We start from the raw sequence: 25,834 nt of genomic DNA on the forward strand, positions 1-25,834 counted from the left end.
CACTCACCCAGCCCAGCCTTTACAGGCCAGAGCTTAAGGACGTGGGTCATACGGCTTAGGTCAGATGTCAAGAGCTCTCTAACCATAATGACGGGGAGGCCTTTGGAAGAACCTTCTTTGGAGCCCTAACCCTAGTCAGCAGTCTCAGGTGTGGAAACACCCTCTGAATGGACTTTTTCTCTTCTGTCTTCTGGTGTGTATACGTCTGTCTTTCTCCTTGTGTCATCTGCTCCCTCTTTCCCACCACTTCTCCCCATCGGTCTGTGTTTTACCTCCTTTGGGATTTCCCTTGGCATCTCGGCTCCCTTCTCTTCCTGCTTCCTCATCTCTACTATCACTGCCCTGTCCTCTCTCTCTCTCTGTGCACACTTGTGCCTGCCTCCAGCGGACTACATTGTGATGCAGTTTGGCCGTGTAGCAGAGGATGTGTTCACCATGGATTACAACTACCCACTGTGTGCGCTGCAGGCCTTCGCCATCGCCCTGTCCAGCTTCGACAGCAAGCTGGCCTGCGAGTAGAGGGCCTCCTTGTGCCCGTTGGGGTTGCCCAGCCTGGAGTGGAGCTGCCTGCAGAGACAGCCCTGCCTACCCTCTGTACATAGGCCTCCTGCCAGATGAACCTTCTGTTCTCGGTGGCTCCCTGGCCCAGCCAGCTCAGACCCGCCTCCACTGCTGAGACAGAGGACTAGATGGGGGAGGTGTGTGTGAATGGACCAGAATGAATTCTTCCTGTGCCCCAAGGGCTGCACACACACACACACACCCCCAACTCTTGGGTTAGTATCCTGCTGCAATCATGTTTGCCAAGCTGGGTGGCCTCTTCAGCTGGAAGGTAGGAAGATGTGTAGAGGGAGAGGAAGCACAATGCAGGGCTCCTGTGGCCCAGCCATCCCCTCAGCCTAGGAGTCAGGGGACAACGGGTCCCCCATTCGTGAAGGGCACAGTGTGTGTGTTGGGTACATCAACTTTACACAGAAGGGCAAGGATCGGCTACCAAGTCCTTTGCTAACTACAGAAAGTCCTCTGGCTTCAGAAGGCCTCAGCCAGGCTGGGAGGAGTTATAGGGGTTTGGGAAAGGTGAGTGGCAGGACCTTGTCAGGACTGTAGGGGCCTGGCTGTGGGAGGTTTTCTCCATGTGCACAGAGACAGGCAGTAGGAGGCTGGGCCTCCAGGCCAGATGTGTTAGAGGATGGGGCCTGTAGGACACAGGTCCACGTGCAAGAGGTACACGGAAAGGCTCCCTGGACCAGGGCTATCTCGGGCGTCCTGTCAACTGCCGGAGGAGCTTTCTACTGAGCAGTTCCTGCACTATCCCCAGTAAATGTGGACAGGGACCAGCTTGTGAGCCTGAGTGCACACAGGTAGGCGGGCCTGGGACTCTAGTGGGCAGAGCACTACTCCTGAACCCTGGAATGCTCCAGGAAGAAATTCCAGCTCAGTGCTCTTGCCTGTGCTTCAGCTCCTCCTATGGTCAGTCAAGGTGTGGTTCTTCCTGGGTGGGAGTGGGGCAGGGTGAAGAAAGCAGGGAGTATTTTAGAACCACAAGAGCTCAGAGATGGCAGGGCCTTTAGTGATGAACTAGTAGTACTTTAGGTGAATCATAACAGGAATGGGACTTGCACTGGGTCACCTGGCTGGTTAGTGGCAAAGTTCAGCTCCCTTGATTTCTTTGTTCCTACCATCCCCCAAGAAACTGGTTCTCTGGCCTTCCTGGGACCCAGCCTGCATACCCTCACCCTTTTGTCTGGTTACAGAGACTGAAAGCTGGCTTTTTGGGTATCACTCTGAGACTGGCTTGTGTTTGGCTCAGGGGGCAGGCCTTAGCAAGGCTGCTGCCCCTTTCTCTATTCGGGTGTGATGGGTGGGGTGTGAGTGTTCCAGGGCTGGGCCTGATCTCCCCCCTCCATCCTCCTCCTCTTGGGATGGCATCATCTACCCTGAAGACTTGGAAACGCTAAGCCAAGCCCTTACCTGTTTTGTCATTTACCCCCCCCCCGCTACTCGCCCAGATGGTGGTCAGAAGTCAAGGGGAAGCAAGGAGGAATAGCTTCTCCCTTCAGAGTAGGTGTGCTTGGAAAGGTGGTGTAGAAATTTTTTTTAAATAAGTCCTAACTAGTCTAGTGAGGTTCTGTAGTGAGGGGGAGTTGTTCTGACCTAAGTGGAAGGTACTGAGTTCTTATTTCCTTCTAATCTAGGATTTCCTACATTGAGTGCTCATAGCAAGGGACACCTGTTCTAGTGTGAATATGTGCGAGGCCCTTCCACTGGTCTAGTTTCCGGACCACTCTTGAGGGCACGAGACTTTTACCAGGGCTGATCCACTTCTTGATGAGGTACTGTGGGGCCCTCCTCCTTTCCATAGTTCTAGTTTGGCTCTTCTCCTCACTTTGGGAAGAGACCTGCTGACAGTTGGGATGATGAAAACTAGATCTCCCAAGTCTGGGTCAAGCGGCGTCTCTGATTTTAAAGTAGAATGAGCTGTTGTAGATCCTAGGGAGGGGGGAATCCAGATGGCCATGTGGAAAAGGTAGAAGCCCAGTGGCAAATGTGCAGGAGAGCAGGGTGGTTGGATAGTCTGGTGGGGTCAGGAACTTGGTGTGGCCCGGGCCTGGGGAAAAAAGCTCTGGTGAGCAGTAGGTGATGGGTGCTTGAGCTCCAGCCTCACAAGGTCTTTTCTTAAGGCCCCACTCCTGGTGACGCTGGGTTTCCCTGTCCACTGGCCTCTCCATGGGCCCAAAGACTCAAAAGCTGCCAGGGCCCCCTGGAAACCATCTGGGCTCAGCATCTCCCACGGGAACAGCTCTTGCCCTTCATACCCTCTACACACCTGGTGACTGGATGAGGAAATGAGCAGGCCCTGAGGGTGGTGGGCAGCTGGGACCTTCGGCAGCTCCTCTGTACTGCTCCTGGGGCCACCCAAAACTCTACTCCCTCTTACCCCAAACAGCTCTTCTACAGAGCAGTGATGTTCACTTCCCCACTCTTCTCTAAATCTAGCTTTTCTTTCCTTCTGGCTCCAAGGTGCTCTGTGTCTGTCTGTGTGTGTCTGTGTCTCTGTGTGTAACTGGGGAAAAGGGCAATCTGCAAATCACCAACTGAGGTTTCTTACTACGATTATAGTTCTAAGGATGAGTAGGAAAGGAATAAGGATGTTATGATCACCTGTGGATTTTTTTTTTTTTCTCATTTCATGCTCTTTGATCAGAAAGTAGACCTGGGAAAGTAGCAGCTCCTTCTCCCAGGGGTTCTGACTGGGAGGATACCATCCAAGAAATTTTATAGTTTCAGTTCCATTTTGCATTACCTGAAGAAATATGCATGCTTTTGGATGAATCTGAACATACTCTAGTGAATGTGCCTTAAAAATCACGACACTAGTTTAGGAGGAACAGGTAAGGTCCAGACTCATACTGAGGACAGGCACTGGAAGCGAGCAAGTGTAATAATCACAAGCTAGAAGAGGACCTTCGGAGCCTGCATCCTTCAGTGACAAAAAAGGGCAGCAAAATTATAGAAGCAGAAGCTTGTCTTGGGTCTGGAAATACTTACAGATAAATGCTCTGCCAGTTTACATTTAGAGGCAGTTCTAAATTTAATAAGCAGCAGTGAGGACTTCAAACCTAGTAAGTACATGCTTCCTCACAGTGGGGTCTGCAGTGAGCCATGACCATGGCTCTGTTATGCAAGCACAAATGACATTTCCTATCTGGAGTCCCTGCTTTTCCCTTACTGTGCTAACACTGGCCTTCCCTTTCTAGAATTCTTTGCTAAGCTATACCTGTGACCTCAGGATAACCAGGTGGCCCTCAGAGCACACTTTTCCAGATAGCTTAAGGAGTCTGCGATCTTGTGCCCGGCACTGAACTATAGCAGCCCCCAGGAACAGGCCAAGGGATGGGCTCTTGTTTTGAGTTTACTGGTTACCTGTCCTTCTGTACCTCCAGTTTGCAAGTCTGTCATCTCAGGATTAGGAGGAGGGAGAAGCAATACCCCAGAAGTACTGGGGATAGGTTTAATTTTCTGACCAAGTTGAGAGGCAAGTTGGTCTTATAGAGAGCACTATTGCACTTAGTAGCTAGGTGATTCTGAGCAAAGCACGTTTTTCTAGGTGGTTTTCTCGTCTACAGCTGAGGAGGTTGGACTGTCCAAGCCTTCAGTAAGAGGGTGAATTAAAGTTGATCCCTGCTTTCATCACTACCTTTTCTGGCTCATCACTGTGCCTTTTTTCTTTCCTAAGAAACATGTCACACCCCTTTCTTCTCTTCTGTTTTCCTGTCCCTCTCCTTTTCCCCCCCTCAAGGTCCAGGCAGAGCTATAGATAAGGCCAAGATCCAGAGTTTCCTAGAGAGTAATTCTGAGGGGCTTAGAAAGGGAAGCCCGACTCTGGCCTCATGAAGGCCAGAGTTACAAAGAGGACTTGGTCAGGATGGGTGGCACTTCTCTTGCTGGGAATATACATTTAGCCAGTTTTCATAATGCCTAGAATGTGTATGTCTGTTTGCACAAGATTGTCTTTTCCTATTCTGGAGTGGTCAGACATTTTTGTTCAAAATTATCTGGAGTTTTAGACAAACTTGCAAAACTGTGCTTTTATTAAGTGACTTTTTGAATAAACTCTTTGGTATTCTTGAGCAAATGTATTTATTTACTGGTATGTGCAATGACAAAGTTGGTATTTTCCCATGTTGACATTATATATGTTGTAGAACTTAGTGTTTGTCTAAGTACAGACCATATATCAACAAATTAAACTTGAACTGTTTCAACATGACTGTGCATTTTTTTCTTTGTAGAAAAGGAGAAAAAAACCTTTCTTACCTAAAGTTTTTTCCTACACCATTCATTTCCTTCTGTCCTAAGAGCCTCGGGGGTGGGTGGGAAGGCATCATGGCTTGGTTGGAAACACTATCATGTGGGTTGAGGCTGTCCTGTCTCTGGCTGTGCTCTTCAAATTTAAGGATGGTGAGAACCACACACACACACACACACACACACAGGCTTGGAAAGGCTGGAAGAATAGTTAAGGATAGAAGTTACTTAGGTTAGCACAGTCCTCTGCAAGAATGGGCTGTTTGGTTCCTGAGTGTCGCCCTGAGGGCCCGGCCCTTGGGAACAAAAATAGGGTTGGTTTATTTTTTACCCTAGATTTGGAGTTTTTATGTGGCTAAGATAATTTCCTGCCTCAATCATGGCCTATATCTCCTTGGCTCTGCCTCTGTGGAAAACAACAGTACAGGTTCTTACTAAAAAGGGAAGAGGTTTTTGTTGTTTAGTGGTTAGGTTAAAAACAAGTCTTTTAAATACATCCAGGATGGTCCTGGTTTACACCTATTGTGCTGGCATAATTATAATTAAAGTCCCCTTTCCCCAAAGTGTCTTAGTTTGTACCATGAGTCATTGATCACCCAAGTCCTAGAAGGTACAGAGAGTGTGGTTCTTCTAGGCCATCTCTTCTAAAGGTCAACTATGCCTCCATTCTTCAACACACCTTCCTTCCTGGGTGTAGTTTCTGGAGTGTGTATACTGCCAGTCCTAGAGCTAGCAAGGTGCTTTCTTTTGCTCTTATTGGACAGGAAAGAGCATCACCTGGCTGGATCACCCACCTGATTTAACCAAGCATGGTCCCAGGTGACGCAGTGGCTTCCTAGGCCAACTGTCTGTCCTCCATGCTCTGCCACAGTGCTCAAAGGTCACTGAAAACTAGTACCTGGGGGCTCATCCAAGTTCACAGCCCAGACCAGTTCTGAAAAATGAAGACAATGGTGAGAGCGAGAGCAGGCATGACAATGAAAACCAGTGCTAGGATTTGGTCATCCTGAGTTGTATGTACACATAATTGTCATCCCTGAAGGATAAAATAATTCTGGAAAATCCAAAAGACTACACAACTGGTGAATAATCAAAATTTCTAAAATATAAATATGTTAATATTTATTATTGCTGTTTAAGCCAACCAAGAGCTAGGGCAGCAAGAACCATCATGAGCTCTTAGTACTTCCGGCAGGAACTATTCCCATAAGCCATTTCCCCCAAAGATTAACATTCAAAATTAAAGAGTTGGTTAGGCAACACCTTACATACCATCCTCAAAAATACCTGAACATCCACACACTTTTCACACCAGTTTTGTCTAACACTGCCCTTTCTGCCAAGAATGTTCTCTTCCTTGGCCACCTGAAGTTCCCAGCACGCCTCAAGATCCAACTCGCCTGTCAAGTGTCTTGGAAGTACTTTGGCCAAAATGATCTTTATGTTTCTATAGATTTGGGTCCATGTCTCAATTAGAGCATAAAGCCTTGTACAAGAAAAGTAAATTATCTACCACTTATTGAGTGGTTATGTATGAGATAGGAGGGCTAATGCTGTTTTATATGCACTGAGGAGTTCACGTTTAATCCTCCTAACTACCCTATGAGACCTGGACTTGTACTCCCCTGCACTAGATAGGAGAAAACTAAGACTCAGAAGGGTTAAGGACCCAACAAGACTCTATGGACAGAATAGGCATGGATGGAATCATGACCGACATTTCTCTGCTTGCAGAATTCACCATCTTGAGCCCTTTTATAGTTAATAGTTCACTGAAAATAATAAATAAGACAAGGCTCCCAAATTTTGTTTCTCAAAGTTAGGAATTGAGCTCCTGCTCCCACTGCCTACCCCTGGGCAGTGTCTAAATGAACACATGAATGAACAAGCTAGAAACAAACACATCTTAATAATGGAAACATATATGCTAAGGCAAAAAAGAAATTAGAACCAGGGACCCAGGACTCCTCATAAATCAACCCCTCACAGTGAATAAAAGGAAATAATGGAAAACAATTTATCAAAACAGTTCAGAGCACCTACATTATTTTTTACCTTAAGCATTACATCTAGATCATTTATAGTACATTTTAAACTACATTCTTTAAAGTGAATCAAATATTCTACACAGAGATAGATGCAATATACTTCCTACAGACTCAGTCTTCAATGACTTCTCTAACAAAAATGTTAATTTCATCAACAAGAAATGCCTAGTGGTAGCTGACATATTAATATGATCCTATACCTTTTGACAGTCTATAGGCTTAGATGTGTGATTTTAACTATTTTCCTGGCATCTTAGACAACTAGGAACAATGGAACTCCAAAAGCTCTATCTACCCTCACATAATTTAATTTTCACGTCTTCTGCATTTTATGATTGGGAATGTTCTTGGGAATGTGTCTTTTTTAAACTCCGGTCTTACATGTAAACTGAATTCACTCATCTTTACTAGCCAGGATACCTGGGTGCCATTTTATCTCCAGAAGACACATGGCAGATGGCACCTTAGAGATGAGGTCTTTAGTTTGGTCAAAATCCTTCCAGTCATAACCTACCTCCTACTTTCCCGACCCTTCTCAAAAGACCCAGATACCTGAATAGAGGACAAATAGTCTCTTCCCCTGGCCTATATAGCTATAGGGGCTATATGCCCCTGCTATATTGGTTCTCTGCAAAAGACACACGCTGCAACTTCCCTTTGGGGCTGGCACTTTGTCTACAAGCTCAGTCGTCCTCACTTCTGTTTCAATTCATGTGGTTGCAGAGGGCACATTTAGAATAGCTTCCAGGCCAGGACTGCTGTAAGCACATGGATTCTTTCCCTATCCCTGGCTCTCTGGCCACCTGAGCATCTCATGGAGGACCAGCATTCTCACACGGCTTTCTTGTAGCCTTAACAGCCTCAAACCTTGGATCTGGAGGGCAAGGCCTAAAAAGTCTCTATTTAAACCTTCTTCTGGCCACTGAGGGCCAGAGGTATAAAGGTGCTTCTGGGTTGGCACTTCTGTGAACACAACAGGGATAAAGGAAGCTAGAGATCCAGGCAATACTGGAGCAAAACAGTCCCCCAACAGGTCTCCAGGCTCCTTCACAAATCACTGGGGGCTTCTGCTACTCTGAAGAAAAGCAGGTATCTGAGGCAGCAACAGTGCTCCTAAAAAGGCCCTTGCTGTGGCAAACGGGCTTCAGCTCACACAGCAGAGTCCTACCCTGCTCTGGCCCCATCATACCCACAAAAAATGTTCTCTTCTTGAACCCAGGAGACCACTAACCTGCTCAAGGCCCAAGAATAAGACATCTTGGACTCTGAAATCTTCACTTTTGCAACCATAAGTCCTCATCACATGTAAACTGATGTTCGTTCACAGGTAAACCATCTGCTACTCCTAGCACGAGGAGTTAGACCCCTGTCCCTGAGTGTACAATAGATCAAACATAATTACTCAGTGGATCGACTCTCTGGTGGAAGAAAGGCATAAAGAGTGAAGCTGTATTATGTTCATACTAATTGCTACCGTGTTTTACAAGGTGACAGGTGTCTGAGCACCAGGAAGGATACATGATATCCATGGTAGTGGCCTGATTAGCTAGGATATTTAAACACAGAATGAAGTATAGGGCACAGGGCCAAGGATGAAATCGGAGAAGGGAGAGAAAGGTCACCTTGGGACTAGAGTAATGGATACTTCCCCAAACCAGCTGTTTTCAACTCCAAACCCTGGGGGTTCCGCTTCCTCAATGTACCATCTGTATGTGCTTTATCAGTGCTGATGCCCAACCCTTTATCCCTGAAGTCTTGGGGCCATACTTCTTTGGTGGCTTCCTCTTGTTCAGTGTAATTGTCTGCACTGAATCCAGCATTCTCTGCCAAGACCGCAGGATCCTCCTCTTCATGAAAACAGCAGGAACATGTTTCTGGCTTTGGGTCACATGAGGTAACAGAACTATCTTCCTGGACTCTGGGATCAGTAGGCACTCCCCACCCCAAATGGTCTGATTCTTCACCTTCTAGCAATTCCATTCTTTCAGCTATTTCTTCAGCAGACGGTTCCTTGGGGTCAGGGTAATCCACTAAGATGGTTTCTTGCCTACGCTTGATGCAATCTGAAAGGTCATAAATTGGGTAAGTTTCTTCAGGGTAACCTAGAGAAAAAAGCAGCAAAAAGTCTTACTTTGTGTTGAAGAGACATTCTTTGTATTAGGTTCAAAGAGGCTTCTTAGGCAGCAGCTATCCTGTCCCAACAAATCCATTCAAGAAATCTCTAAGAGGACTCTAACAGTTCTAAAGTTTCACTTGAGTAAATTCTTAGCAATCTGGCAGACTACCCCCGTGTTCTTTGAAATACAAACTAATTCAGAAGAAAAACTCTTCTTAAGTGCAGGGTGCTTAGGGCGGAGCGGAAGTCTCACACCACCAACTTCTGCTGTAGTGATGAAGATGAAACAAACATGAGCCTTCGGTTAGAAACAAACAAACAAAAAGTACCAAACACCAGAGAGCATAGCTCAAGGCTAATGTTTATAATTTCTATTTGGAACCATTTCCAAATCTTCCTGGGTGGGGAGAGGAGAAGAAAAGGAACACTAAGCTCTTCGAAAAAATATACCACGAAGGCTTCCACTAATCAAAAGAACTGAAATGGCTTGCAGGTGTCAGAGAGAGAGAGAGAGCACACTCCAGCAAGACATGCCCAAGATCCCGAAGGACAGGAACTGCGTTTTCACAAGACACAATCCCCGTTGTTGGCTTCTTCGTCTTCACAAAATAGAACAAAAGAGACAACAAACCGGTAAACAAAATAAGTAGTACTGGTACTGAATTCCAGCTATGATAATAAGAAAAGACAAAATGTTGCCAAATTAAAGAACGAAATGAAATAAATCTGTGTCAGGCAAGCTGCGCTAGAGCGGCAGATGGGCCTCGCTGGAGCTCATATGCCAGAGCTGGCAACAGCAGCCGTGCACGCTACACGATGTGAAAAGCCGGAGAATTCAAAATCCATTTGCACATTATGATAATTGGCAAATTTCAACCCTAATACAAACCACTTTTTGCCTGCAAATTCTGAAAAGGGTCTTTTTTTTTTTTTTTTGATGCAGTGTAGAGTGTGGAGAGACATATTTTAACAACATGAACTATTTTTTTTTTCTGATCATAAATCATACAGACTCAGTGTAAAAATTTTGAAAAACACAGACAAGTTTTAAAAAGAAAACACAAGTCACCTAGAATCCCACCATTGATGATAATTTGTTGTGTTGCTTCTGGCCTTTTTATCATATATTATATTCATTTTTTCATTCAATATTAGATCATGAGCACTTCTCCATGTCATTAGGCATTTTAAAGTCTGCAAAATATCCCATCATACAGCTACATAACTCACCTGCCTTACCATGCCTTTTCTGTAAAACCTGTAGATTCTTTCCTATGCTCCCTTATTGTAAGTAACACAGCAGCTAAGATCTCTGAATATTAATCTATGTCCACTTCCCCATTTCTTTAAGATACACTTCTAGAGGGTGTCTGGGTGGCTAAGTTAAGCGTCTGACTCTTGATTCCGGCTCAGGTCGTGATCCCACGGTTTATGAAATCAAACCCCGAGCTGGGCTCTGTTTGGGAATCTCTCTCCCCTTTTCCTCTCCCTCTCTCTATGCCCCTCTCCTACATGTGGGTGCATTCTCTCTCTTTCTCTCTCTCTCAAAAAGAAACTTAAAAAAAGATACACTTCTGGAAATATGAGAACTAAAGTTTAGGATTAGACATTTTAAAAGCCTTTTTTACACCCTGCCAAATTACTTTCCAGAAGAATGTATACACTTTTATTTTTACCAGTGATGTAAAAAAACAAAACAAACAAAACAAACACACACACAAAAATACAACTGTCCATCTTATACCCTCATCATCACTGATAGTAGTAGGTTAAGAATCTTGCCAATGCTATCTTAGTTCCCAAGCTTAACTTACTGTGTGTGGGTGGAATGCTAGGTAAAAGAGTTTAGCTACCCAAGGCCCTCACTGCCTCCTTGGTCAAGGGCAGGGGGTCCTGGGGAGGCTTACCTACTAGTTAGCTCCTAGTCACTGAATGCTTAAGAGATGTCCATTTTCTGGCATGTTCCTGCCTTCTCCTTACACCAAGAACAAAGCCTACCTTTGGAGTTCCATGGCTATCTGCTTTAGTTTAAGAGGGGGAGGCCTGCTGAAAATCAAATAGGCTCACAAATGGGCTTCTAAGGTAGCCCATTATCTGCCAACATTACTGGCTATTCAAGAACTTCGTTAAAAATATGAGCAAAACTCACTGATCCTAAGAGGAAGTCAGCAGGGGAGCCAAACTAAGCAAACTATGTAAACAGCCCTAAAAGAACAAAAACAAAAACAAAATAGTCAATGTAGGAAACAGGAGTTAATATCAACTTATAATGGATATTCCCAGTAATATTAAAAATAATACTGCATTGATAAAACCCAACCAGGGCTCAGTATAAAAGGGGGAGCAAACAGGCAATAAGAACCATTAGAGCTGGGAAAACTGTACAGCAACATGCAGAAGAATGAACCTGGACCAATTTCTTACACCATACATAAAAACTCAAAATGGATGAAAGACCTAAATGTAAGACAGGAAGCCATCAAAATCCTTGAGGAGAAAGCAGGCAAAAACCTCTTTGACCTTGGCTGCAGCAACTTCTTACTCAACACATTTCCAGAGGCAAGGGCAGCAAAAGCAAAAATGAACTACTGGGACCTCATCAAAATAAGCTTCTGCACAGCGAAGGAAACAATCAGCAAAACTAAAAGGCAACTGACAGAATGGGAGAAGATATTTGCAAATGACATATCAGATAAAGGGTTAGTATCCAAAAATCTATAAAGAACTTCTCAAACTCAACACCCAAAAAACAAATAATCCAGTGAAGAAATGGGCAAAAGACATGAATAGACACTTCTCCAAGGAAGACATCCAGATGGCCAACCAACACATGAAAAAATGCTCAGCATCACTCATCCTCAGGGAAATACAAATCAAAACCACAATGAGGTACCACCTCACACCTGTCAGAATGGCTAACATTAACAACTCAGGCAACAACAGAGGTTGGCGAGGATGCAGAGAAAGAGGATCTCTTTTGCACTGCTGGTGGGAATGCAAGCTGGTGCAGCCACTCTGGAAAACAGTATGGAGGTTCCTCAAAAAACTGAAAACAGAACTACCCTAGGACCCAGCAATTGCACTACTAGGCATTTATCCAAGGGATACAGGTGTGCTGTTTCGAAGGGACAAATGTACCCCCGTGTTTATAGCAGCACTATCAACAATAGCCAAGTATGGAAAGAGCCCAAATGTCCATCGATGGATGAATGGATAAAGATGTATATATATACAATGGAGTATCAAAAAGAATCGGCAAAAAGAATGAAATCTTGCCATTTGCAACTACATGGATGGAACTGGAGGGTATTACACTAAGTGAAATTAGAGAAAGACAAAAATCACATGATTTCATTCATATGAAGACTTTCAGAGACAAAACAGATGAATGTAAGCGAAGGGAAACAAAAATAATATAAAAACAGGGAGGGGGACAAAACAGAAGAGACTCATAAATATGGAGAACAAACTGAGGGTTACAGGAGGGGCTGGGAGAGGGGGGATGGGCTAAATGGGTAAGGGGCATTAAGGAATCTACTCCTGAAATCATTGTTTCACTATATACTAATTTGGATTTAAATTTTAAAAAAATAAAAAAAAAAGAACTATTAGAAATAGAAAATATTGGGGCGCCTGGGTGGCTCAGTCGGTTAAGCGTCCGACTTCGGCTCGGGTCACGAACTCACGGTCCGTGGGTTCAAGCCCTGTGTCGGGCTCTGGGCTGATGGCTCAGAGCCTGGAGCCTGCTTCCAATTCTGTGTCTCCCTCTCTCTGCCCCTCCCCCATTCATGCTCTGTCTCTCTCTGTCTCAAAACTAACATTAAAAAAAAATTAAAAAAAAAAAAAAGAAAATATTTCAACTTGAGAAAGGGAAAAAATAGACTGAAATGAACACAGTACGTGAGATCAAGCCCTGCACTGGGCTCTGCATGGACAGCATGGGGCCTGCTTGGGATTCTCTTTCTCCCTCTATGTCCCTCCTCCACTTGCTGTCTCAAAGTAAACATTAAAAAAAAAAAAAAAAAACAAACAGGGGTGCCTGGGTGGCTCAGTCGGTTAAACATCCAACTTCGGCTCAGGTCATGATCTCGCGGTCTGTGGGTTTGAGCCCTGCGTCGGGCTCTGTGCTGACAGCTCAGAGCCTGGAGCCTGCTTCCGATTCTGTGTCTCCCTCTCTCTCTGATCCTCCCCTGTTCATGCTCTCTGTCTCAAAAATAAATAAACGTTAAAAAAAAAATTTAAAAAAACACATTTTTTTAAATAAACAAAATGGACATGGCTAAAAGGCAGATTAGTATATTAGAAGTCAAAGTCCAGAAATTCTTCTAAGACAAAGGTAAAAATGAAAAGGAGATCGAAACTGTGAGAAAATACACACTGCACTGAAAGCTGGCCCAGGACTACCCAATCTCCAAATCACTGGAATTCTAGAATGAGGGCAGAGTAGGTTGAATGGAAGCAAGAACCAGAAAAAAAAAAAGGTACAAAAGATCACTTAGCTGCAGACTCAAGTCTTCAGATGGAAAAGACTCACTAAATGCTAGGCAGAAATACTATGAAAAATCCACATTTTCATATACACTCAGATATGCTAATGAACCTTCCCAAATTCAAATGTGTAAGGATTAAAAGATTATGAATTTTCAGACAGAAAACAAACTAGCTAACTAAAAGCAGGTTCCCTACAGAGAAGAAGAATCAGACTGTGGTAAGATTTCTCATTTTCAACATCAAAGAAAAATAAAGCAACTTTATTTGCAAGTCATCTTGAAGCAAATCGTCTTCAGCTGTGTAAAGAAAAAGAGCACAAAATTACCTGTATCAAAGTGAAAAATGGCATATGCAGATATCCAAGTACTCGTCAAGTACACTTGGGGGTGACAGGGTAGGGGTGGAAACATTTAGGAACTCTGATACAAAGAAAAAAAATCAAAAAAATTGAGAAAGAACATACTGCATATGAGAAAGCACTGAACAATGAATCGGTAGAAATTATCAATGTAAAATAATTGAAACTGTGGTTAGAAATTTAATGCCATTGTTCAGAAATACTTAAAACAGGCTACTATACTTAAAAGTTAGTATCACTTGGACCTAAATTCTATATAATTTCAACACCTGAGAGGTAGACAGAAAATGAACGGGATATCAGGACAAGGTTATATAAAGAGATTTGCAATCTGGAGGATAAAATGAATTCCAGTTTTTATTTCCTTGATTACTAGTGAGACTGAAATACTTTTTAATGTTTTGTTAGCAAGGTGCATTTTTTTCTTTTGTGTACTGCTTATGTAGGAGGATTTCAGTGTTTTATAAATTATAGAATTCTTTATATACTAAAAGGTATCAACTTCTTTTCAGTCATACTTGTCACAAATATATTTCCTGTTTAGAGTTGGCTTTAAGTTTTGTGGTATTCTCTAAACTACAGGAAGTAAAAGTTCTATGTATTCAGAGTACACTATCCTTTCCCTTAAATTTTTTTCACTGCTTTTATTATTTTTTTAACATGAAATTTATTGTCAAATTGGTTTCCATACAACACCCAGTGCTCATCCCAACAGGTGCCCTCCTCAATACCCATCACCCACCCTCCCCTTCCTCCCACCCCCCATCAACCCCATCAAAAAGTTTATTCTGTTTTTAAGAGTCTCTTATGGTTTGGCTCCCTCCCTCCCTTTTTTTTTTCCTTCCCCTCCCCCACTGGTCTTCTGGTAAGTTTCTCAGTATCCACATAAGAGTGAAAATATATGGAATCTTTCTTTCTCTGTATGACTTATTTCACTTAGCGTAACACTCTCCAGTTCTACCCACATTGTTACAAAAGGCCGTATTTCATTCTTTCTCATTGCCAAGTAGTATTTCATTGTGTATATAAACCACAATTTCTTTATCCATTCATCAGTTGATGGACATTTAGGCTCTTTCCATACTTTGGCTATTGTTGAGAGTGCTGCTATAAACATTGGGGTACAAGTGCCCCTATGTATCAGCACTCCTGTATCCCTTTGGTAAATTCCTAGCAGTGCTGTTGCTGGGTCATAGGGTAGATCTATTTTTAATTTTTGGAGGAACCTGCACACTGTTTTCCAGAGCGGCTGCACCAGTTTGCATTCCCACCAACAGTGCAAGAAGGTTCCCATTTCTCCACATCCTCACCAGCATCTATAGTCTTCTGATTTGTTCATTTTAGCCACTCTGACTGGCATGAGGTGGTATCTGAGTGTGGTTTTGATTTGTATTTCCCTGATGAGGAGTGATGTTGAGCAGCTTTTCATGTGCCTGTTGGCCATCTGGATGTCTTCTTTAGAGAAGTGTCTATTCGTGTTTTCTGCCCATTTCTTCACTGGATTATTTGTTTTTCGGGTGTGGAGTTTGGTGAGTTCTTTAGATTTTGGATACTAGCCCTTTGTCCGATATGTCATTTGCAAATATCTTTTCCCATTCTGTTGGTTGCCTTTTAGTTTTGTTGATTGTTTCCTTTGCAGTGCAGAAACTTTTTATCTTCATGAGGTCCGAATAGTTCATTTTTGCTTTTAATTCCCTTGCCTTTGGAGATGTGTCAAGTAAGAAATTGCTGCGGCTGAGATCAGAGAGGTTTTTTCCTGCTTTCTCCTCTAGGGTTTTGATGGTTTCCGGTCTCACATTCAGGTCCTTCATCCATTTTGAGTTTATTTTTGCAAATGGTGTGAGAAAGTAGTCTAGTTTCATTCTTCTGCATGTTGCTGTCCAGTTCTCCCACCACCATTTGTTGAAGAGACTTTTTTTCCATTGGATATTCTTTCCTGCTTTGTCAAAGATTAGTTAGCCATACTTTTGTGGGTCCAATTCTAGGTTCTCTATTCTATTCCATTGATCTATGTGTCTGTTTTTGTGCCAATACCATGCTGTCTTGATGATGACAGCTTTGCAGTAGAGGCTAAAGTCTGGGATTGTGATGCCTCCTGCTTTGGTCTTCTTCAATATTACTTAGGCTATTCGGCGTCTTCTGTGGTTCCATACAAATTTTAGGATTGCCTGTTCTAGCTTTGAGAAGAATGCTGGTGCAATTTTGATTGGGATTGCATTGAATGTGTAGATTGCTTTGGGTAGTATTGACATTTTAACAATATTTATTCTTCCAATCCATGAGCATGGAATGTTTTTCCATTTCTTTGTATCTTCTTCAATTTCCTTCATAAGCTTTCTATAGTTTTCAGAATACTGATCTTTTACATCTTTGGTTAGGTTTATCCCTAGGTATTTTATGATTCTTGGTGCAATTGTGAATGGGATCAGTTTGTCTTTCTGTTGCTTCATTATTAGTGTATAAGAATGCAACTGATTTCTGTACATTGATTTTGTATCCTGCGACTTTGCTGAATTCATGTATCAGTTCTAGTAGACTTTTGGTGGAATCTATCAGGTTTTCCATGTAGATCATGTCATCTGCAAAAAGTGAAAGCTTGACTTCATCTTTGCCAATTTTGATGCCTTTGATTTCCTTTTGTTGTCTGATTGCTGATGCTAGAACTTCCAACACTATGTTAAATAACAGCGGTGAGAGTGGACATCCCTGTCGTGTTCCTGATCTCAGGGGGAAAGCTCTGTTTTTCCCCAATGAGGATGATATTAGCTGTGGGCTTTTCATAAATGGCTTTTATGATGTTTAAGTATGTTCCTTCTATCCTGACTTTCTTGAGGGTTTTTATTAAGAAAGGATGCTGAATTTTGTCAAATGCTTTTTCTGCATTGATTGACAGGATCATATGGTTCTTTTCTTTTATTAATGTGATGTATCACATTGATTGATTTGCGAATGTTGAACCAGCCCTGCAGCCCAGGAATGAATCCCACTTCATCATGGTGAATAATTCTTTTTATATGCTGTTGATTCAATTTGCTAGTATCTTATTGAGAATTTCTGCATCCATATTCATCAGGGATATTGGCCTGTAGTTCTCTTTTTTTTACTGGGTCTCTGTCTGGTTTGGGAATCAAAGTAATGCTGGCTTCATAGAATGAGTCTGGAAGTTTTCCTTCCCTTTCTATTTTTTTTGGAACAGCTTGAGAAGGATAGGTATTATCTCTGCATTAAATGTCTGGTAGAACTCCCCAGGGAAGCCATCTGGTCCTGGACTCTTATTTGTTGGGAGATTTTTGATGACTGATTCAATTTCTTTGCTGGTTATGGGTCTGTTCAAGTTTTCTATTTCTTCCTGTTTGAGTTTTCGAAGTGTGTAGGTGCTTAGGAATTTGTCCATCTCTTCCAGGTTGTCCAGTTTGTTGGCATATAATTTTTCATAGTATTCCCTGATAATTGCTTGTATTTCTGAGGGATTGGTTGTAATGATTCTGTTTTCATTCATGATTTTATTTGGGTCATCTCCCTTTTCTTTTTGAGAAGCCTGGCTAGAGGTTTATCAATTTTTTTTATTTTTTCAAAAAACCAACTTTTGGTTTCATTGATCTGCTCTACAGTTTTTTTATATTCTGTATTGTTTATTTCTGCTCTGATCTTTATTATTTCTCTTCTTCTGCTAGGTTTGGGGTGTCTTTGCTGTTCTGCTTCTATTTCCTTTAGGTGTGCTGTTAGATTTTGTATTTGGGATTTTTCTTGTTTCTTGAGATAGGCCTGGATTGCAATGTATTTTCCCCCAGGACTGCCTTTGCTGCATCCCAAAGTGTTTGGATTGTTGTATTTTCATTTTCATTTGTTTCCATATATTTTTAAATTTCTTCTCTAATTGCCTGGTTGACCCACTCATTCTTTAGTAGGGTGTTCTTTAACCTCCATGCTTTTGGAGGTTTCCCAGACTTTTTCCTGTGGTTGATTAGAAGCTTCATAGCATTGTGGTCTGAAAGTATGCATGGTATGATCTCAATTCTTGTATACTTATGAAGGGCTGTTTTGTGACCCAGTATGTGATCTATCTTGGAGAATGTTCCATGTGCACTCGAGAAGAAAGTGTATTCTGTTGCTTTGGGATGCAGAGTTCTAAATATATCTGTCAAGTCCATCTGATCCAATGTATCATTCAGGGCCCTTGTTTATTGATCCTGTGTCTAGATGATCTATCCATTGCTGTAAGTGGGGTATTAAACTCCCCTGCAATTACATTTTTATCAATAAGGTTGCTTACGTTTGTGATTGTTTTATATATTGGGGGCTCCCATATTCGGCACATAGACATTTATAATTGTTAGCTCTTCCTGATGGATAGACTCTGTAATTATTATATAATACCCTTCTTCGTCTCTTGTTGCAGCCTTTAATTTAAAATCTAGTTTGTCTGATATAAGTATGGCAACTCCAGCTTTCTTTTGACTTCCAGTAGCAGGACAGTTCTCCATCCTCTCACTGCTTTTAAAAAATGTAATTGTAGATTCACATGTAGTTATAAGAAATATAGAAACCCCGTGTACCTTTTACCCAGCTTCTCCCAATGATGGTATCTTGCAAAACTATCCTACAATAGGACAATCCGTATATTAATACTGATGAAATTAATATACAGAGCATTTCTATCACCACAAGGATTCCTCATATTTCCCTTTCCCTTTTATTGCCACACCTAGTCCCTCCTGCCCCATTTCCTCCTCAACCTCAGGCAACTACTACCAATCTGTTCTCCATTTCTATAATTTTGCCATTTCAAGAATGTCCTATAATCACACGGTATGGAACCTTTTGGAATTAGCCTTTTTCAATCAGTATAATTATCTGGAAATTCATCCAGGTTGTTGCATATATCAATAATTTACTTTTATTGCTGAGTAGTATACCAAAGTATCAATGTACCATAGTTTGTAACTATTCACCTGCTGAAGGATGTCTGGGTTGTTTGCAGTTTGGGGCTACTACTAATAAAGCTGCTATGCATATTAATGTACAAGTTTTATGTGAACATAAGTCTTCACTTCTGAGGTTAATGCCCAGGAGTGCCACTTTCAGGTTGCACAGTGGATCTAGTTTCTCCACATCCTTGTCAGGATTTGGTGTTGTTAGTGTTTTTTTACTTTAGTCAATCTGCTAGATGTGTAGTGGTATTTATTGTGATTTTAATTTGTATTTTCTTAGTGGCTAATGATGTTTAACATCTTTTCATGTGCTCATCTGCCATCTGTGTATCTCCTCTCTGGTGCAAGTCAGTTCATATCTTTTGCCCATTTCCTAACTGGATTGTTTATTTTTCCCTGTTTTGAGAGTTGTTTATATACTCTAGATATAAGTCCTTCGTTGGACATGTGATCTGCAAATATTTTCTTTCACTGTGTAGCTTGTCTTTTCATCACCTTAACGGGGTCTTTTGCAGAGCAAAAGTTCTGGATTTTGATGACATCCACTTATCAATTTTTCCTTTTATGAATTGTGTTTATGATGTCAAGCCTAAAAACTCTTTAGAAAATCCTTGGGACCTAGGATTAGGCAAATTTTTTCAAAAAAGGTTTATAGTTTTACCATTTACATTTATGTTGATGACCCGTTTTTAATTAATTTTTGTGTAACATGTAGACCTTGGTTTGATGATTATTTTTTGCTACGGATATCCAGTTGCTAGAGCACCATTTGTTAACTCCACTGAAATGGTTTTGTAACTTTGTCAAAAATCAGCTGTACATATTTATGTGGTTCTGGGTTCTCAGTTCTTTGATCTAGGTGTCTGGTCCTATACCAGTATCACACAGTTTTGATTACTGTAGCTATATAATAAGTGTTGGAATCAGGTAAACTAATTCCTCCAATTTTCCAAAATTGTTTAGCTATTCTATTTTCTCTGCTCCTCCGTATACATTTTAGAAGAATCTTGTCCAGGGGAGCCTGGGTGGCTCAGTTGGTTAACCTCCAGCTCTTGATTTCGGCTCAGATCATGATCTCACAGTTCATGAGTTCTGTGCTGACAATGCAGAGCCTGCTTGGGATTCTCTCTCTCCCCATCTCTCTGGCCTCTCACTCATGCGCACTCTCTCAAAATAAACTTTCAAAAATATATAAATAAAATTGATATCAACATATTCTTTACTATTATGTAGAAATACAAAGATTTTTGTATTTTTATCTTGTAATCTAACACATGCTGAATGCACCCCGGCAGTTTTAAAAATGGATTCCTTGGGGTTTTCTACAAAGGCAATCACGTAATCTTCAAAGAGGAGAAGTTTTGTTTCTTCCTTTTTAATCTGTATGCCTTTTATTTCCTTTACCTGCCTTACTACACTACCTATTTTTTTGGATTATGCTGAATAAGAGTAGTCACCCTTGCCTGTTCCCAATCTCAGGGGGAAAGCATTTATCTTTGATCATTAAACAAAATGCTAGCTGTAGGTTTCTGTAGATTCTCTTTATCCAGTTGATGAAATTCCCCTCTTCCTAGTTTTCTGAAAGTTTTTATTATGAATGGGTCTTGTAATACTTTTATGCTCAAGAAATCCTTTCCTGCTAAAAAGCCGGTACATATTCACAACCATTTTTTCTATTTTTTAAAGGTTCTTCTTTATCCCTAACTTAGTATATCCAGAATCACTTCACTGTTAAATGTGTAGGCTCTTCAGCTCTAGCAATGATGGAGACAAGGGGACCCTTTTCTTTAAACACCTAGAAAACCAGATGAAAAATATGACGCACTGATTTCTAAGCATTACTAAGTAGTGTAGCATGATCCCCGAGAAAAGGGAAACCGAGCCCAGTGGTCTCACCGAGCTGGGAAGATAGACTACAATTTAGGGAGACCAGGGCAGCTAGAATTTACAGGGAAGAATACTAGAAAGAAAGAAGCTTTGCAGAGAAAGATCCCCAGGGATCTTCAGAGACAACTCTTCATGCTTTTAATGGAGTTCTGATCTGTGCATCTATGTGAAGGAACTACCCAAGGCCAGGAAAAAACTACTGAAAGGCCTCAAGATTCTTAGAGCTCATACATAGCTGGGAATAGTTCATGTTCCTACTAGCCAGAGTAGAAAGACATTGTGGAGCATCAGACAGAATCTTGAGGTTATTGCCTTACTAGTGGGGCTAAATTAGCCACAGTAAAGGTTGCTCTGGACCCATTCTCACAAATCTTAAAAACAAGCCTGAAGGAATCTGGTACCTGTGTTATAAGTATTTTAATGGATTTCTGGTAACTTAACTGTGTGTTAAAAGTAAGTCCAACAGCTATGTAAAGTACTAAAACAAAATACAGAATCCAACGGTGTAAAATTGGCAATATCTATCATCCAGTCAAAATTTAGCAGGCATGCAAAAAGGGCAATGAAATAAGAGGCCATAGCAGGGAGAAAAATTATTCACTAGAAACAGACCCAGAAGATAAGATCAGCAGCCAAGACTGTTAAAAAGCTATTACAAATATGCCTCATATTTTTAAGAAGGTAGAAGACTATATGAATATATAAGAAATGGGGGGCGCCTGGGTGGCGCAGTCGGTTGAATGTCCGACTTCAGCCGGGTCACGGTCTCGCGGTCCGTGGGTTCGGGCCCCGCGTCGGGCTCTGGGCTGATGGCTCAGCGCCTGGAGCCTGTTTCCGATTCTGTGTCTCCCTCTCTCTCTGCCCCTCCCCCATTCATGCTCTGTCTCTCTCTGTCCCAAAAATAAAAATAAAAAACGTTTAAAAAAAAAAAAAAGAAATGGAATATGAAATCTTTAAAAAAGATCCAAATGGAACTTCTAGAAATAATAATATCTGAATTAAAAATACACTAAATGAGATGGAGAGATCATATACTACTGAAAAGATTAACAAACTTAAAGGCACAGTAAGAATAATTATTCAAAATTAAGCACAACATGAAAAAAAAAGAACGGACCATACATTGATATTGACCTGTAAGGACAATATCAAAGGTCTAACAAATGTACAACTAAAGAACCAGAAGAAGGAGGGAAGGAGGGAAGGAGGGGAGAGAGAGAGAGAGAGGGAGGGAGGGAGGGGTCATTAATAACAGCCAAAGTGGTTGGGGCAGGGGAATCAATCAAGGATCTAGGTTTTCACCTTAAGAAACTAGAAAAAAAATAGTGAATTAAACCAAAAGAAAGGAAATAGTCAACAGAAATCAATGAAACAGGAAACATAAAAGTAGTAAAACAACAACAAATGAAACCAAAACATAGTTTTTTGAAAAGATAAACCTGTCACCAGTCTGACCAGAAAAAATTTAAATTAGAGAAAGAACAAATTACCAGTATCAGGACAGAACAGAGAACATCGCTACAGATCTTACATACATTAAATGAATAATAAGGTAATATAAACAACTTTATACTAATAATAGATATGACAATTTGGATGAAATATGTAAATTCCTTGAAAGAAATAAACTATCAAAGCTCAGTCAAGAAGAAATAACCTGAACAGCACTGTATCTATTATAGAAATTAAATTCATAGTTATGTAAATCTTACCAAGATAACTCTAGGCCCCAATGGTGTCATCAGAAAATTCCATACTTAAGAAAAAAATAGCAATTATGCAAAGTCTTCTAGAAAATAAAAGAAGGAACACATTGCAATGCATTTTATGAGGCCAGCATTACCATGAAATCAAAACCAAAAAGATTACAAGAATGAAAAACTATAGACCAATTTTCCTAAACACAGAAATAAAGAGTCCTTAGCAAGTTGAATCTAGCCATATAGAACATCATGACAAAGTAGAGTTTATCCCAGGAATGTAAAGTTGTTTAAACATTCAAAAATCAATGTAATTCACTGGATTAACAGATGAAAACAAAAATAATATGATCTCAGTTGACAAAAAGTGTTCACAAAAATTCCGTTATCTATTCATGATTAAAAACTCTTGGCAAAGCAACACTAGAAGGACACTTCCTCAGTCTGAAAAAGAGCATCTGTGAAAAACCAAAAAACAGCTCACATCACACTAATGGAGAATGTGTGAGTGCTTCCCCCTAATATCAGGAAAGCAAGGATGTTTGCTCTCACCACTTCTATTCAGTATTGTGCTAGAGTTTCTAACCAATGCAGTAAGGCAAGAAAAATAAGAGACATACAGATTGGAAACTCAGAAGTAAAGCTGTCTTTATTCACAATTTGATTCTCTATGTAGAAAATTCTACAAAATCTAATCCTAAGAAATCTAAAGAGAAAAAAAAAGCTACTAGAACTAAGTGTGTTTAAAAAGGTTATAGGAAACAAGGTCAGAATACAAAAATAAATTGTATTTCTAGGTAGTAGCAGTAAGCCATTCGAAATTTTACACTATCACCGAAAATAGAAACTACTTAAGCACAAGTTTACAAAACATGTGCAAGACCTATACACTGAAAACTATAAATGCTGCTGCGAAATTAAAGATCAAATAAATGGTATAATATAAAATGTTCATGGATTTAAAGATTCAGTATTGCCAGGATGTTAATTCTTCCAAATTGACCTAAAGATTCAATGTGATGCCAATCAAAATCTCATTGGGCTTTTTCATAGAAATTGACATACTGATCCTAAATTTATCTGAAAATGAAGGGCTAGAATAACCAAATAATTCTGTAATAAAAGGAAAAAAACAAAGTTGAATTTACACTACTGGATTTCAAGACTTAATATAAAGACACAGTGATAAAGACATTGTGATACTGGTTTAAGTATAGGCATGATTTCACACATGTGACATTTAAGAAAACAAATGACCAAATAAAAAAGAGAAACAAAAAAAACCAGACTCTTAAATTAGGGAGAACAAACTGGTGGTTGCCAGAAAGGTGGGTGGGCAATGGATGAAATAGGTGAAGGGAATTAAGAGTACACTTATCATGGTGAGCACTGAATAACATACAGAATTGTTCAATCATTATATTTTACACCTGAAACTAATCACACTGTGTATTAATTATACTTGAATAAAAGAATTCTCGGGGCGCCTGGGTGGTTCAGTCGGTTAAGCGTCCGACTTCAGCTCGGGTCATGATCTCGCGGTCCGTGGGTTCGAGCCCCGCGTCAGGCTCTGGGCTGATGGCTCGGAGCCTGGAGCCTGCTTCCGATTCTGTGTCTCCCTCTCTCTCTGCCCCTCCCCCATTCATGCTCTGTCTCTGTCCCCAAAATAAATAAACATTAAAAAAAAAATTAAAAAAAAAAAAAGAATAAAAATTCTTAAAAAGCAAATCCAGAATAGACCCACACATACATAGTCAACTGAATATCAACATGCCAAAGTAATTAAATGTAACAAAATAAGTAGAAATAATTGTACATAAACTTGGAAAAAAATTAACCTCAGTCCTAATGCCTCACACAAGATAGAAGAACTAGCTCAAAATGGATCATAGGCCTACACAGAAGCTAAAACTACTTTTCTAGAAGAAAAACATAGAAGGCAAATCTTCAGTTAGGCAAAGATCATAAAAGAAAAATGATAAGCTGAACATCAAAATAAAACTTCTGCTCTTTGAAAGATGCCACTAAGAAAATAAACAGCAAAACCACAGTTTAGGAGAAAATATCTGTAAAATACATAACTGATAATAAACATATCCAGAATATGTAAAGAACTCTTGCAACTCAATAAAAACAATCAACCCAATGAAAAAACTGGCCAACAATGTGAACAGACACTTCACTAATGATATAGAGGTGGCAAATAAACACATTAAAAAATGTTCATCATCATCATCATCATCATCATCATCATCACTGGGGAGATGCAAATTAAAATCACAAGTGGGATACCACCATTCATTCACTAGAATGGCTAAAATTAAAAAGACTGACAATACCAAGTGTTACCAAGGATGTGGAGTAACTACAATACTCATACGTTGCTGGCCGAAGGCAAAATGATGAAGCTATTTTGGAAAGCAGGTTGACAGTTTCTAAAAATGTTCAATACACACTTAACTTTTTAAATAAAAATCCAGAAACCTAATTCCTGGGTATATACTTAAAAGGAATAAAAACATACATCCACAGACTTGTATGCAAAAGTTGATAGCAGCTTGATTCATAGCAGCTCAAAGCTGGAAACAACCCATATGTTCCTACACTAGTGCCTGGAGAAACAAACCACAGTATATCCGTGTAACAGAATACTACTCAGCAATTTAAAAAAGTGCTGACACACTCAACATGTGAATCTCTAAAGCATTATGCTAAATCAAAGAAGCCAGAAACAAAAGCACATGTGCAATATGATCCATTTATATAGAAAAGGTAAAACTGTAGGAACAGAAAGTGGTTAAGTTGTTGCCAGGGCAGAGTAAGGGATTAGTTTCCAAGGGGGAGGGAACTTACTGAGAAGATGTTAACGTTATCACGATTGTGGTATAATCATACCACTTGACACATTTGTCAAAACTCATCCAACCACACACTTAAAACTGGTGAATTTTATTGTATTTACATTTTGTGTTTTTTTAGGTTTTTATTTACTATTTATTTTCAGAGAGACAAAGAGTACAAGCTGGGTAGGGGCAGGGAGAGAGAGAGGGAGAGAGAGAATCCTAAGCAGGCTTCACACTGTCCACACAGAGCCCGACGCTGGGGCTCAAACCCACTTAACTATGAGATCATGACCTGAGCCGAAATCAAGAGTTGGACACTCAACTGACTGAGCCACCCAGGCACCCCTACGTTTTATTTTTAAAAAATTTGTAAGAGCTCTTTTCTGGGCTGACAGCTAACCAAGAAATGATAAGACATTGTTTACCTTCCCAGTCTTCCATGTAAGGGGCTTCCTCAGCTTCTTTCTCTGGAGTGGGTCTGTCAGTGAATTTTCCTTCTTTCATGACCCTGGTGATTTCTCGGAGCTGATGCAGCAAACGTTTTTCTTGGTCAGAAGTCACAGTCTGTGCTCTGCTTAGAAATATCAGACAACCCAGCCATTTAATGGTAAATACTGCTGGGCAATAAATATAGGCAATACTATGATCTGT

The 25,834-nt window shown here is 40.7% G+C and overlaps 2 protein-coding genes across 6 annotated transcripts in view; one reads left to right on the forward strand and one right to left on the reverse strand.

Annotated features, from left to right (window-relative positions):
- TUB (TUB bipartite transcription factor) overlaps positions 1-4,631 on the forward strand; it is an 88,554-nt gene extending 83,923 nt beyond the window's left edge. For both annotated transcript variants that reach the window (XM_047823426.1, XM_047823427.1), the window contains exon 12: positions 386-4,631. In XM_047823426.1, the coding sequence (XP_047679382.1) occupies positions 386-519 (134 nt within the window). In that variant the 3' untranslated portion in view covers positions 520-4,631. The remainder of the gene's footprint in view (positions 1-385) is intronic.
- An 83-nt stretch (positions 4,632-4,714) lies between these two features.
- Positions 4,715-25,834, reverse strand: part of RIC3 (RIC3 acetylcholine receptor chaperone) — a 67,037-nt gene continuing 45,917 nt past the window's right edge. For 2 of the 4 annotated variants that reach the window (XM_047823428.1, XM_047823431.1), the window contains 2 exons: positions 25,609-25,757; positions 4,715-8,959 (listed from right to left, as the gene is read on the reverse strand). In XM_047823428.1, the coding sequence (XP_047679384.1) occupies positions 8,487-8,959; positions 25,609-25,757 (622 nt within the window). In that variant the 3' untranslated portion in view covers positions 4,715-8,486. The remainder of the gene's footprint in view (positions 8,960-25,608; positions 25,758-25,834) is intronic. The other 2 variants (XM_047823429.1, XM_047823430.1) reach the window with 2 other exon arrangements.

This window comes from Prionailurus viverrinus, chromosome D1, assembly GCF_022837055.1.
Source record: "Prionailurus viverrinus isolate Anna chromosome D1, UM_Priviv_1.0, whole genome shotgun sequence".
NCBI classification, from domain to species: domain Eukaryota; kingdom Metazoa; phylum Chordata; class Mammalia; order Carnivora; family Felidae; genus Prionailurus; species Prionailurus viverrinus.